Here is a 13,426-nt window from a genome sequence, read left to right as displayed (position 1 = left end):
CTAATAACGTTTGAAATTAAGAAAAGCATGCAAAAAAGTTAGTTGGACAGGTTGAAAGTAACACAACAGCACAGAAGCACGTTTGCAGAACTTCCCCAGGCAGCACCTTCCTCATGGCTTTGCAGAAGTTGTATCATCAAGAGCTTAATTAGGACTAATTTATGTAACAATCTAATGTATTTGTCTTGCTTTTCCTCTCACAGGAGGAGGAACACTCAGGAGTGTCATGAGTTTTCTAGCCATTGGTTGGACTTCCATTAGAAAAGCTTATGTTTATGACCAGTTTGTGACCAGGTGCAAATCCAGTGAGCACATGCAAGATATAGTAAAGCTTCACTCAGTCCCCATTTCACACCAGCCTCTTCAGCCATCTGCCTCCTGAGCAACTGTCCCAAAAAAGCCAAACCTTGCTGTGGATTACGTATGGAGTTTTAAGAGCTTAGAGAAGCCATTAGAAAAGGTGTTGATTTCACCTCAGTCTAGAACAGCACTCTTCCCAGCTCTCGAATTACAAATCATCCTCACTGAGGAGAAAGTTCAGTATGCAAGTCAAGCAACCCAACAATGCTCAATGCCTGGCTGCTGAAGCAGCAGATATTTTAGAAGAACAAGGAGCTCTACTTCAAGTTATTCCTTTGAGTTTTGTTCAAGATGGGCAGCACTGATGCAAAGTCACCATGCAATGGTTATTCAGTTGCTTGCTTAGAATAATTTTATTCTGCTTAATTTTATTCTGATTTTTAGTCCACAGAACAGAAGACAACTGGTATCAGGTCTCACTTCCTCAGATTTCTACAGGCTTTGGGCTTCTTTCACAGAATCACACAGAATCACAGAATTTTCTAGGTTGGAAGAGACCTCAAGGTCATCGAGTCCAACCTCCAACCTAACGCTAACAGCCCTCCACTAAACCATATCCCTAAGCTCTACATCTAAGCGTCTTTTGAAGACTTCCAGGGCTGGTGACTCCACCACTTCCCTGGGCAGCCCATTCCAATGCCTCACAACCCTTTCAGTGAAGAAGTTCTTCCTAACATCTAACCTAAAACTCCCCTGGCTCAACTTAAACCCATTCCCCCTTGTCCTGTCACCAGGCACGTGGGAGAACAGGCCAACCCCCACCTCGCTACAGCAAAAAAGTTTTAGGTTTGATTTGGGTTTTTATAGTGCTTGCCAGTTAGGCACCACCATTATGCAAGTATTTTATAACAGGTGAGATAGAAAACCCAGAAACTACATCAAGTTTCTGCTCAAGAAAAAGATGAAACATTGCTGGAGCAACTAAACCAGCCTTGTAAAAAAAAAAAAAAAAAAAATCAATACATGGTGACTGGCATACTCTCGTATGTTCTGAAAGACACTTAAAAGCATGTAAGCATGTAGACTTGTATTATCATCATGCATGTGACTATCATGAGTATTATTATCAGTGATATGAACACATTTTTAACTGCTTGCAGGATGGGGCTCTTTTAGAGTATGAAAATTACTTTGGAACACAACAAAAAAGGGTTAAAGAGACTCGCAGGAAAAAAAAAAAAAAGGCATTGTAAAACAGCCAATGGCACACTAAACCACTGTTAATTCAAAAGCCAAGATTCATTTGAAAACATCCACCTGTAAATCAAAAAGTCTCCAAAGATTAATTTCCACATTTACCCTATTTGCAAAATATTTAGCTTAGAAGCATCCTTTTTTTTTTTTCCTGAAATAATTGCTTACAAGATGAGAACTAAACCACAATCTCAAGTGTAGTAAAGGTAATTGCTGCACTTACTGCTTATGTCATGTTGATGTATTACTATGTATCAAAGGTCACAGTTCTGTACTCATACATTATCAAATTTGAAAGAGCAATATTCGATTCTGACCAACCTTTAAACTGCCCAGAATGTGTGTGAAAATGGATGTAGGGCTAACTTGGGTTTAAAAAAAAATGAACCCATGTTTCGGAAGCTGAGGGGTCAATCAGCCAGACTGACAGGGTTAGGTGTCAGTTCTGTGTGTCTAATACTCCCTTAGATTACCAATGAGGTGCAGTACACTGATCACAAGCTAAAGCAGCTGTACTAATGAAAATGAAACCGGCTGAAAAAATTAGGTAATACAGGCCCGTGACACAGGGCAGTACCTTGTGGACAATAATGCAAGAATAAGGACATAAATCACCATTTAGATACAATAAAACCTATACTAACCCCCCTGCAATGTGTTTGCCGATGGAATCACTGGCAAAAGTCAGCATCTTCACAACTGCACAGTCCTCCCATGAAGTTGCCACACTATTTTTATATATATATTTTTTTTTATACCAAGTCAAAGCAGGCATGCAATGCCTCTGTTTCACTGCACATTTGCAGCTGTATGCCAGGCTGACCTGTGAGGGTGGCTGGCTGCTGATGCCATCGGCCAGGAATTCTCCCAGCTGTTGGTAGTGCAGACAAATGGGGCTTATCAGAACTTACTCTACCCTGAACAACTTTGTTTTTCTACCTATGCCACTCTAGCTGTGAGGATGGAGTTGCACTAAGGAACCAGGGAGACCTCCCCCACCCTTGTTCGGTTGTATACGAGGGCTTTCAATAAATATGAAATCCAAGTTGATTGAGTACAGCTAGCACAGAATGAACTACTAGAGAGAACCATCGCCTTAAAAACCATGCATCGCTACTATGCAAAGAGCTAAAGAGCAACTTGCCTCTTCGTCTCACCACCAATCTGAATCAGGTGAATATTCAATGGCTTTTTCAGAATCATGTTTTTCCGTAAGAAATTACACAAATAGCAAAGGCAACATTTTTCAACACTGGCTATATGATTTCATACTTTTAAGGATTTGCTTAATTTGGTAAAATATCAGATTTCAAAAGGTGACAGAAGTTAAAATATTTCCTCAATTACAAGCAGAAAAGCTAAGAACAACATTTTCATGAAGTCTATCAGACCTTGAGAATTCACACTGATCAATGTCTTAGCCACTGGTTTTAATCCTCAGCTGATATAATTTCTTATCAAGGCCATTACAATTCAAACAATATTTCTGAATAAAGATACTATTTATACTACATGAACACACAATATTTACTAATGCAACAACAAGGCTATTACAATAGAAATCTATTACAATAGAAACAAACTATAAACATACAGGATCTCCTGTTTAAATAAAAACTATGTACAAAATATACAGGATATAAGTACAAACATTCCTTAAGAAATACCAACTTTCATATTACTTCTCAAACATCATGTAAAATAATTTTTGTGTGTGAAATGTTGTATGCTAAGAAATTCAAAATTAAGTTTCCTCAACTGAGTAGAACGCCTTGAAGCAATACAAGGAATTAGCGGGCAGACCATTTCAGGATAGCTGGAAGGTCTGTTGTTGCTCGAGTGTTCTACAAATGTAGCATCTCTATTTTCATTTAGGCAGCAAAATGGAGAGAGAGAGAATTATTTCAATATAAGCTACAAATTTAGAGTTGAATTTGAATTTACAAATTGAATACCCCAAATTGCTGCATCTCCAGTATTTGCCCCACCTTATTCTCTCCTGTGTATCTGATTATTTCAGGATTTTGCTGCATGTACTTCCCTCAGACAGTTGCAATCTTCCTTTTGCATATTATTGTTGTCATACAACAGAAGGAGAATACGTGATTTCACAGTGGTAAAGGCTTACAAAACACTCTTAAAAAAGATTAGTAGTTGCTTACTGAAAATGCTTAGCAGTGCAGTGCCAGGTGTGTACAGAAGTCTGGAAGATGTTTGTTCCCACAGTGACTATGGTGAGAAATAACAAGTATTATAAGAACTGGTCAGGACCCTCCCTTCTAAGTAAAAATTAAGTCCTGATCAAATTGATTTTATGCAACCTTGGAAGGGCTATATTATGATTCAGTGCTTCAGATTTTGCACTGTTGCCAAGTTAGATAATCTATCAAGAATCTTAGGAGTGTTTGCTTTAATCTCAAAACCCCAAGGTTTGGGAGCAAATTATTGTATAATCAATATGTCTCATTTTAAAACCCTTCTCTCTATCCTGCCCATCATATACCTCTGTAGGTCTTATTCTTGCAGAGGAAAGATTGAATGTGACCTGACAGGACCCCAGAGAGGTTCACAAATCAAAAGCAATGGTGAAGAGAAGTCAAATTCCTTGAGACACATGATCAGAAGGGACAGGGTTTTTGTTGGTTTTTTTTTGTTGTTTGTTTGTTTTTTAAATGCTGGAGGGCAGCAGTTATTGTTAAGAGCTACAACCACCTTGTTGCATACACAAACTACCAATAGAGATCAAGTGCAAAGCAATTCCAGCCTACTCAGGATGCCATCTTTTTCCTCTGAAGAGACGGTTTTCAGAGCATGAAGTACTTAACTTCAGACTACCAGACCATCTCAAGCATTGAACTCTTCCAATGGAAGTTTAGGTTTTCCTCTGACAGTTGTGAAGCATGGTGTGTGAACACACCACGACCTTGAATCCAAAGCCCTGTGCCAGTCAGCCCAGTAGGGACATAATCAAGGTGAGGAATTAACACCAGCTCTTCTCATCATCCTCCACAAACTCAGAAACTTCCAGTTCATGGTCTTTGATGGAGTTGACAGAGGAGATCACTGCCACTGATTACCAGTTTTCTAATTCAGTTTTCACAAGCATTTTAAATGTATCAAAACTTTCTGGCAAAAACTCTTCTATGAAGTTATCACCCAGGTCCCATCATTTAATACGTTAAGTCAAAAAACAGGAGAGGCAAACAACATGAAAAAGAATCCAATGATAACCAAACAGTCTCCTATTGACCTCTCATTCTCAAACTCCATTTTAAACCTCTTGCCCTCCGCAAGGCTGATCAGCCAAATAACTAGGAACTTCAAAATTTCCAGTCTCTTCCAGAGTTTTTTTTCACAGTCAACTCACTCTCCTATAAGTTTTAGTATATTATGCTTGTAGCTTTTTTAAAAAATGGTGTTTGCAGTGTAGAGATTATTTATGTGAAACTTCAGCAGCTCACTGTGACAAGAATCTAGACAGGTTTGCACTTACTAGTTCCAAAAAGTAATCTAAACACAAGATGCTGAGACGCTAACTTTTAACCACATGACTGGAGACGCGACTGAACAGGAAAAAACATCTCAGAAATACTATTAAAAAAAACAATCAGCAACACATGGAAGGAAGTGAAAGTAAAGATTTTGCTTCAACATACTGATCAAATTATGTTTGCCAACAACATTGCTAAATCATATCCATCAGGGTTATTTTCTATTGAAACAGTCAGAGAAGGGCCACACCCCTGTGGATTGTGTTCCTCATTGTGGAAGTCCTGACAAGCTTTCTCTGGAGTGAGGTTTTATTTATAAGATTAAAAAGTATTTCACAACTCTTGCACTGAAGACTTGAAGACGAATTTTTAACAATTATTGAATAATTAACAGCTTCCTCTAACCTACTCACCCATTACCACAGATTCACAAGTGCACAAGTATTGCTAAGAAAATACAGTATGGAACCATAGACAAGAGGGAGAACTATTTTTTTTTCCCCTCAAGCCTCTTTAGCCTCTTATTGTGTTTTAAGTAGCAATTACTATTAGTTGAAAAAAGTTTTAAGGTCTAGTTTAATTGAGAGGAGGAGCAACTTTCTGCTGTTGTCCTCAAGTAGTGGCTAGACAGTGGCTTACTCTACCAAATTATCAGTCACTGATTTTGGGATTAATTCTAAAAAGCAAACAAGCTTTTTGTTTTTTGTTGTTAATTGCAAAGACATACTGTTTCTGACATAAGAATTTATTGATCTGGAGTATGTACTGCCATGCAATAATAGCCAAACCCTGCTACATTTTCTAGAAGTGCTTTAAGGCCTTGTCCTGTCAGACAAAACAACTTCCCAATCCCCTCCCACCTGGTGCCCCAATTGGGTTTGCCCCACTGTTCTTTAAATCCTTCCATCAGCTGTGGTACTCAGTACTGCTGCAGTACTCTTGTACCACAGCCTTCTTGATCTTGATCTCAAGGCAAGCAAATACACCCCTAGTTACATGCTTTTGATAACTTCTAGACCAGTCTGTGAATGAAGGCAGCTTCCACATCAGTTTTGTTTGCTTTTCCTTGCAAGCTTCTACTTTTCCTCCTTGTAGACTGAACAGCTCTCTTGAGACAAACCACTTTCATAATAGAATTCCACTAAATGATCTATTTCTGTCAAAATGTTTAAGGGCAATCAATCATGTTCTCCTTCAGAGTAGTTATTACTGTAGGAAGTAGCATTCCCTTATTTCCCTGTTCTGAAGTGTTCTTAGCAACACTTAAATTTGACCAACTGACTCACTTCAATTTATTTTGAACTAGAGCATTCATTTGTCTTTAATGGTAGCTTGTACACAACCAGGATAATTCCTCTGTAATACAACTATTTGGATAAAAGGAAACCTCTGCAATTACTCACAATATTTCAGAAGTAATAAAAACCTAGCACCAACAAGTTTCCCAAGTTTCACTACTTCACTTCAAGATTTTGTTCTCCATCCAGACCACGGGAAGAAAGGAAGCTTGTATAAAATTTCTTGCAAGTGTGATTTTCTTTGGACCCAGTTTTCTAATATTTTTGAAATAAAATGTGATTCGAGTACATACTAGGAAGTCAGAATACAGCCAAAACATGGAACCGTAGTATTTTTCCTGTGCTTTCTTCCATCCCCTAAGTCCAATCATTCATAACACAATCTGCAATTGGATTAAATATCATCAGCAATTTTGCTCTGCATAATCCTACTTTAAGTTTTTCAGGGTCACAGACGTGACTAAGTATGGCTATTCAAAATCTAAGCTTTGTTTTCTTGGCATGTATTTTTAGATTTTGATCTAGTTCCTCTAGGACAGAGTATCTTTCTTACTATTGACTCTCATGGTAGTCAGAAGCTGAGAAGCACCTGCTGCAGAAACGGAATCCTCTTCTCTCATGTGTCAGGACTGAGGCACACATACTTGGCAGGAGTTCTGTGAACGCTTACTATAAATTGAGGAAAGCCTGGAGTCTATCACATATACCTCCTGAGTTTGAATTTACTTGCAGATTATTTCACCTTCTACCCTCATTTATCATACCTTTAAAACATTGAAAAATTAGGAAGTTAAAAATAGATCTCTTTACCAAAATACCTGGATATCTTCAGCATCTTTTGCAAACCTTCTGAGACAATCAGGAAAGAATGAAAATGGTAACAATTTGCTTGGATACACTGTCCATGTTGCCTTTTTTTTTTTCCCCTTCTGTTCTCCCCTAAATCAAAAAAGCCTTTCAGGGAAAAGTGTGCTTAAAACTCACTTGTTCTCTCCCCCAGAATTCTAGGTAGCTCCTGGTCTCAAGTCTAGGGTTTTTGCTCTTTAACAAGTATTTATTTTCACGTGAGGTTAACTGTCTTTACTTGATCCTTTTACTAAATCAATAGCATCAAGCATTCCTTTTGCAAGCTGCTAATATCACATTTAAGAACATTTGGAGGAATAATGCTTCCCTGCTTCCTCTCCACACCTGATTCTCCTCTTTCCAAAGAAATTCAGATTCCCAACCTTACCCAGCTGAAAGCATCAGTTTCCTTGACAAAAGCAGAATAGCTGACAGACATCTTCCAGGCTAATGAAAAAATAAATAGCTCTAATATCAACAGATTGTTTTCTCAGTCAATTCAATAGATATTATGTATTACAGCTCAATGATTGCTTGTTAAGGGAAAGAAATAAAATTACTCTAGAAAAAACAGACACCCAAGATAAGATTTTTCAAAGGAAATAATACACACCTAGAGTAATCTCAGATTCTGAAGGGACAGTAAGTAATTCACGCATTAAACATCATACACAGGATTATGTGTCAAATTTTGCTTATTTCTAGTGCTTGTCAGTACATCCAACAACTAACTGGTCTAAACTACTGAAGTATCTTATGGTTTTCGTTCCAACAGAACAATCAGCTTCTGGACAGATAAACTAGTGATGTACAAAATACAAAGAAGATATTAACATCTGAAAGTCTTACAGAATAATACAAATATTTCAACTTTCAGGCAAAATTATTTCCATTTCTGAAGACACTTTGGAATGTAAAATACATTCTCTTAAAGAATGTATTCCCCTTTGTACCCTGTACCTTTCTCATATCCTAATAGAATATTTGAAGGAAAAAGAGCCTGTTTTCTTTTTTATTTACAACTAAGATAGTTACACACAAGACAGTTACTTGTTTTTACTAATTGTTGTTTATATAAATATAGCCAAGCATCTACAAGCACTCCCTTAATCACTTGCCTACATTCTGTTTAGAATTCTACTAATTAAAATATGAATTGCAATTTAGTTAGTGAACCAGAAAAAAAGATTTCCTCATTTATCTAAATAGAGACTTTCTCCTAAATTTCTATCTTGATGAAATGGTTGAGCTTTTAAACTAACCCTAGAGAGTCAAAACAATTATTTGGAAAATAAATCATTGCTGTTCAGGTAAGAATTATGTCTCTTATTAAAAGATGGTCACATTCAGAAATGTTTTACTTATATAGAGCTTTTGATTTACTAAGATTGAGACTTTTGCTGCCTTTACAAAGTAAAACCATTTCACTTTAGGACCAAGATGATTAAAAAAAAAAAAAAGGCTTGAAGTTTCCCCTTCCTTCCATATTGTAAAGTACATGGAAGACATCACAGACATTATAAAACTACTCAGTCAAACTACACAGGCTCAGCATGTGTTTAAAAAAAAAATAAAAATCAGTTTGATTTAGACATCTCATTTCTAGGCACCAGAAACATGCTAGTCCAGGTTCCCAGTTGTTAAAAATAACAGGAAATGCACACGAGTCATTAGCTTCAAAAGCTACATAAACACATACAGCTTCAGTAATCCAGCAGCAAATGTTCACTGCAATTTTAACCATAAATACGATCAACAGACTTTAAGCATAGTTGGAAAATCTTTTGGTAATCACATGTAATCTCCCACTACCCATGAGGGATCTATTTCTATTGCAAGGAAGCCATCTTAGCAACATACATACATGTTCCTTGTAACATTCCTCCTGAACTTCTACAAAGAAACTGTAGAATTGCTGCATAAAACAGAACAGAAGTTCTATTCAGTTCTAGGAATCACAAAGCGAATCTTGCTGCTAGATGTCTTTATTTTCCTTTAACAAAATACACAAAGGCACAAAATTCACTCATCTTGTCATTATTGTACAGGTATAAATAGTGCTTTGAATTCAAGTACAATCAAGTGCAGAGACTTTCTATATTTTATGTAAACACAAAACAGTTCTGTATGTATGTGCCTTTGGTTCATCTGCAATGCAAACACCAAAGGAGATGCAATTTTTGTGAGTGTCATTTAACTTAATTCCGTCAAAAAGTTAGACAATGAATAACATTAACACCACTGTTATGACACTTTCTATATGCTCAAGTCAAATGTCGGATGACATCTCAGCTTGTAAACATCTGTACTTAAGATGTATTCAATTTAACAGGGAAGAATTAAAAAGTATCTTTAAGTTCACTAGACCAAACTTAACTAGGTCAGTTGTGTTGTGGCGAGTTTGTGGCTCTTCATTTGACAGCTAGAGAGGTCGAATTTTAGGTCACCTTTAATAAAACTTATTTTAAGTTTTTAAATATGCAAATTGAGCAACGGCTATGACTGTTAGACTTCAATGAACTATACATTCTGTGAGTTAACTTATTTAAAGACACATGCTTAATTTACAATACTCACTTTCACACATAGCTTTGACACACTGTGGCAGTTGAGGCAGTTCAAGCTCAAGCGAGATTTTTAAGTTGTACCATTTAAAAAAAGCTCACCTGAATAGTAACAACAGGCATGAACAAAGCTAAAAACTAGCTACTGAAGGCACTTGAAGTACTTTATTCAGCTTTCACTAAAGATTCTTCACTTTGTTCGGTTGAAATAGCAGAATCTGAAACAGAGTCTTCAGTTGTTGAAACATTTTCTGGTACTTCTTTTTCAACTTCTTCAGCTAGCCCATCATCCAGCTGCTCAGCACTTAGTGCTTTATCATCTGTCTCATTTGTCTCAATGCTCTGGGATGGTTCTTCAGATTCTGTGAGAAGAGAAATGATAAAATAACCATCTTCAGAAATGAAGATGTAGCTAATATTTCTAGAGGGCCTGTGAAAATATTTTGCAATCACACCGATTTCAGCTAGTCACCACAAAGTTATGAAAGGCCAAAAATAATTTTTCTAAAAAGGAGGTCACAGGTAAAAACTATAAAATTGAAGAAAAAAGAAAATACTATGGGAAAAGAGTTCACCAGACCCCAGTGAAAATACTGCATGTTATATGTGTCTGTTCACACTCAGAACCTTTCCAAGCTTGTTTGTTTAACAAGAGAGAATGCCAGAATTAAGACATTATCTTAATTCAGCTTGTGCTTGGTAATGGAAGTGTTAGCAATTGTACAGGTTTTTCTGCATAAGTTCAACCACCACACAGAGCCTAAACACTCTACTTGGTGGAAACTACATTTAAGGAGCCAGGTAGTTAGAAAAAAAGACAAAAATCCAGTTCCCAATATCTCAAAACTGCCAGCAAAAGTTATCAAGTATTCTTAATCTTCCTACTGTCAGTTTTCTTCCTCCTCATCTGAACTCTATTTTCTTCAGCCTCCAATTCTATGAGTTTGTGCCTTCTCCTGCTCTAGCCCCCCCACACCTAAGTTACATTCATTCTTTATTGCTGCTGTTGAAGCTTTAGTCACAAAGAAAGCATAGGATGGGAGGAAAAGAACTCCATGCCTTCAACTCATGTGTAGTATAGTGCAAACATTATTTATCTACTCAGGTTCAGTCCTTTATTCCTCAGAATTATGATCCAGCAACCTGTAAAACGTGACTTGTTCTTAGCCTGGTCAATGTAGGGATTGAGGGAACCATGCATTCAGTGTGATTAGGAAGATGCTGAGCATCTACAATGGGCTTGAGGACAGCCCCAAGGACAATAAGCCACTAGCAGAAACTTCTGTTGAAAAGCAAAAAGCCTGATAGACTGCATGTTCCAACTATCTGTATTCAAAAGAACAGGAAAGGGATGCTGCTCTCACTGTTATATTCTACTGAAAAGCATGGAGACACTGTTTTCCTAAAGAAAACAAGTCAGGTATTTATTTCACATGGCCTTTCCCTTCACTTTAATGAACTTAGTAAAACAGCTGAAACTCTGCAGAATATACAATTAAAAAACAACTTAGATGGAAAATTAATAATTAAAGGTCTGACAAAATTAAGGAACTAAAGAGCAGATACTTTAAAACAGGAAGCTGTGGCAGTCACAACAAGCAATGCTACTTGTTTGCTCCAACTGCAAACATGATCAACCTGTATTAAATATATACAGTGATTTCATTTTAAATACACTGACTAGTGGAGAGTCCACTAGATCTTAATACTGAGTTATTTAAATTACTGCTTTAAGTGCAGTAGCTGAATGATAAAGCTCTAAAAGTAAGCTTAAAGATGACAAAAGAGAGGTGGTACCCTTGATGATCAGTTATTAATACATGATTTAACTGAATGCAGCTACGCATATATAATCTCAACAGCAAACAGCTTAAGGCAAGTTTAAGAACTGTATCAATGCAATCTTAAAAGTCCTGCTTCCGGCTACACAAGTTCTGTTACTAGCACTTCTGCTTAAAGCATAGTATTTACTTGTATGTACTTCACACTGAGAGGTCAGCTACCCCTCTTTTTGTTGCAGAGTATTTCATTGCATAACCAGTGGTATCACAATACTGTATCACTACTAGGTCAAGAGAAGAAACATGTCTGGTATGCAGATATTCACAAAGCCAGAAAAAAATGTAACCATTTCTTAAAAAAAATAAAGTTGTTAAGAAGTCATTAAACTTGAGTTAAGCTGACAAGGATCTACTGAGATATCAGAATTCTAGCCATACTAGCTGAACTAAGGAAAAGGCACAGCAGATACCTGGATCTTTTCAAAGAAATAATGGCTTAAAAAGATATAGCATACGCATGCTGTCCTGCAGAAGTAGTGCAGATTTGGTAAAGAAGCAAAAGAAGCAACTAGATCTTTTTGTTTGATTGTTTTTTGCTGTTGTTGTTGTTGTTTTTTGGTTGGTTATGTTTTTGTTTGGTTGGTTGGTTTTTTCAACAGTCAACTGAGACCATTTTGACCAGAAGCTTATTCCTTAGTACTTTGTCCCTGACCAGTTTAATTCCTAGAGTTTCTACTCCACTTGTAACATTTGCCCAAGGCCATGCCACTTTTGGTAGAACTCACAAATAAGCACATACGTGGAACAACTTGGAGTGTTATTTTTGAAGGACAGCATTACTGTGAACACTTCTGTTGAAGTGCAAACCAGATTTCTGCATCTGCCTTTTAAACGGAAATCTTTTCAAACATACTAACAGTTGTTGTATGTCAAAAATCTTCAGATGCGCTAAAAGCATTAAATTATCAAAATATTTCATCAGACGGTCAAAGAACTCCATAGAATCTGGAGACAGCAAGGGAAGTTGTCTTCATAAAGTCCAGATTTCATCATGGTGATCAGAAGTTCAAAGTAATCTAATGAAGACCTTTGAACATCAGCACTAGATATTCAACACAAAATACTCAAGCTGACAAATTTTCTTGTTTCATCTTTCAAAACATTGTTAAATGATAAGCCTATATCAAGGACAGTGCAATAGTACCAAACATAAGGAAAGCAAAATCAACCACAGAGTTAAAAGTAGTTCCTGGTGTTATAATGTTTGGGTCTTATACAGAAAAAATAATACTTCTGAATGCTCAGAGACTAGCCTTTGATAAAAAAAAAAAAAAAAAAAAGACACTTAAAAAAAAAGTGAGGTATATTGCTTCATTCTGGTATTAAAATTTCCCAAGTTACACTGCTGAATAGTGAACCATGACGTCTGTGCCAGTAATCTGCATCAGACTGACAGCTGACGACTCCATATTTCCAGAGGATTACAAAATCCAAGGTTCAGTGCCAACAGCACTCCACATAACCATTCTTCAGTTCTCATATCTATAGGAGTAGCACGTAGCATGCTTGTCACTGCATGAGCACACAACTGAAAAAAAGATTCAGCTTCATGCTCTACTCATTAGTAAAGTAGCTGACTAGTGAAAAAATATTTATAGCACTTCTGCATTACATTAGCTTGCAATTTTTTCAAACTATATAGCTATAGTTTAAATGAGTTACATAGAAGGTTTAGATATCCCTGTTGTCAACACTGTGGTGAGTATGGTTTCTTGATGTTAGTGTTTGTTTACATCTAAGCAAAGATACTCTATTCTTATTATGACAGCATTTATATTACTACAGTGAACAAAAGCTTTCCCCAGAGCTATCCCTTCATAGCTTAAATTACA

The 13,426-nt window shown here is 36.7% G+C and overlaps 1 protein-coding gene across 2 annotated transcripts in view; it reads right to left on the bottom strand.

The window, feature by feature from the left end:
• Positions 1 to 9,140: 9,140 nt before the first annotated feature.
• Positions 9,141 to 13,426, bottom strand: part of LNPK (lunapark, ER junction formation factor) — a 39,086-nt gene continuing 34,800 nt past the window's right edge. For both annotated transcript variants that reach the window (XM_082763882.1, XM_082763883.1), the window contains exon 13: positions 9,141 to 10,115. In XM_082763882.1, the coding sequence (XP_082620008.1) occupies positions 9,919 to 10,115 (197 nt within the window). In that variant the 3' untranslated portion in view covers positions 9,141 to 9,918. The remainder of the gene's footprint in view (positions 10,116 to 13,426) is intronic.

This window comes from Aythya marila (genome assembly GCF_965140915.1).
Source record: "Aythya marila genome assembly, chromosome: 6".
Classification (NCBI taxonomy): Eukaryota; Metazoa; Chordata; class Aves; order Anseriformes; family Anatidae; genus Aythya; species Aythya marila.
The sequence above is the reverse complement of the archived record's forward strand: the minus strand, read 5'-3'. Positions and strand labels throughout refer to the sequence as shown.